Here is a 2,060-nt window from a genome sequence, read left to right on the forward strand (position 1 = left end):
ATAGAATGTTTCAGGCTGCAATGTCAGCCCCAGCAAGTAATCTGTATACTTCTTTATACAGAGAAAATGCTGCTGCTGCTGCTGCTGCTGCTGCTGCTGCTGCTGCTGCTGCTGCAGCTGCTGCCGGGATTGCGGTGCTGCTGCTGCAGCTGCTCTCTTGCACTGCAGCAGCAGCAGCAGCAGTAGCAGCAACAGGGGCAGCAGCAGCAGCTGCTGATGCTCCGCCACCTCACATCTGCTTAAACTGAGACTTCTCTATAGCTTATTCCTGTCTACTGCTGCTGCTGCTGCTGCTTCTGCTGCTGCTGCTGCTTTTGCTGCTGCATCTGCTGCTGCTTCTGCTGCTGCTGCTGCTGCTACTGCTGCTGGAGGGAGCGGGGTGAGCGTGAACGTTGTATATAGTTTGCTGCAGCAGTAGCAGCAACAGCAGTAGCTGCTGCTGCTGCTGCAGTTGCCAACGGTGTACAGCCTGCTGCTGCTGCTGCAGCAGCAAGCAGCAGCAGACAGATGTCTCCTGCTGCCTCCCACTCATACCGCCTGCTGCTGTCTTCAGCAGCCTCACCAACGCGATCCTGCAGCAGCAGCAGCAGCAGCAGCAGCAGAAGCAGCAGCAGTGGTAGCAGCAGTAACAGCAGCAGCAACAGCAGTGGCAGCAGCAGCAGCGGGATCATCAGCAGGAGCAATAACAGCAGCAGTACCAGCAGCAGCAGTGCTAGCAGCAGCAGCAGCAGCAACAGCAGCAGCAGCAGCAGCAGCAGCAGCAGCATGAGGGTGTACCTGGTGATAGAGAGACAGCGCATGCAGCTGCTTCGCATCGGCAACTCTGTGCTGCTGCTTTGCTGCTGCAGCAGCAGCAGCAGTCCCCTCAGTCAGCAGCAGATGCCAGATCCGTTGCTGCTGCTGCTGCTCCTCCTGCTGCTGCTGCTGCTGTTGGTGCTGCTGCTGCTGCAGCTGCTGCAGCGGTGTTGCTGCTGCTGCTGCTGGTGCATGCATACTATACCACAGCCGCTGCAGCTTTGCTGCTAAATCTGCTGCTGGGGGGGCCAGCAGCAACGCAGCAGCAGCAGGAACATAAGGCAGCAGCGCCGGGCTTCTCCTCGTTGCTGCTGCTGCTGCTGTTGCTGCTGCTTTTGCTGCTGCTGCTGCTGCTGCTGCTGCGGGCCGCTCACGGGATGCTGCAGCAGCAACTGTTAGCGCCAAGAAGCCCCCCCGGGGCCCCAGCAGCTCTTGCTGCTGCTGCTGCTGCTGTTGCTGCTGCTGCTGATGCAACCCCTGTGCAAGGAGAGCAACAGCGGTACTTGCTGCTGCTGCTGCTGCTGCGAGTGCTGCAGCAGCAGCAGCACCGTACTGCAGCTCAACGAAGACAGCAGCAGCAGCAGCAGGTTGTAGCAGCAAGTCTTCTGGTGCTGCAGCAAACGAAGACCGAAATCTCAATAGAGCTTCTGCATGCTCTGCTGCTGCAGCTGCTGCTGCTGCTGCACTCTTACTGGTACAGGTTGCTGCTGCTGCTGCTGCTGCTTCTACCCTGCCGCTGCTACTGCTGCTGCTGCTGCTGCTGCTGCTGCAGTCTGCTGCTGCTGCAGTATAGCTGTCTGGGTCAGTCAGCCTGGCAGCAAGGCGCAGCTGCTGCAGCTGCAGCAGCAGCAGCAGCAGCAGCAGCAGCAAACTGAAGACAGGGAGACGCAGCTTAGGATAGAAGAAATGACGGCGGTATAAACCTAGCAGCAGCAGCTGCAGCGACACATGCTGCACACACAAACACAAACAGCAGCAACAGCAGCAGCAGCAGCAGCAGCAGCAGCAGCAGCAGCAGCCAGGTGAGGCATACATAGCAGCACGCTGCCGCCATAGAGAGTAGGAGCAGCAGCAGCAACAGCAGCAGCAGCAGCTGCTGCAGCAGCAGCAGGAACATTTCCCATGTCAAAATTAAGGGCAGCAGCAGCAGCAACAGCAGCAGCAAAAGGCAGCCGGCGCAGCAGCTGCAGCAGCAAGCAGCAGCAGCAGCAGCAGCAGCAGCAGCAGCAAGAAGCAGCAGATTAGCTGTAGAAGGCAACATACCC

General features: G+C 58.9%; 1 protein-coding gene across 1 annotated transcript in view; it reads right to left on the reverse strand.

Annotated features, from left to right (window-relative positions):
- Nucleotides 1-255: 255 nt before the first annotated feature.
- The window catches only part of EMH_0002650 (uncharacterized protein), a gene marked incomplete at both ends in the record, with an annotated part of 3,983 nt that continues 2,178 nt past the window's right edge, over nt 256-2,060 (reverse strand). The window contains 2 exons of the mRNA XM_013496105.1: nt 256-406; nt 563-1,746. Of these exons, the coding sequence (XP_013351559.1) occupies nt 256-406; nt 563-1,746 (1,335 nt within the window). The remainder of the gene's footprint in view (nt 407-562; nt 1,747-2,060) is intronic.

Source organism: Eimeria mitis, genomic scaffold (genome assembly GCF_000499745.2).
Source record: "Eimeria mitis Houghton genomic scaffold, Emh_scaff192, whole genome shotgun sequence".
Taxonomy (NCBI): Eukaryota; Apicomplexa; class Conoidasida; order Eucoccidiorida; family Eimeriidae; genus Eimeria; species Eimeria mitis.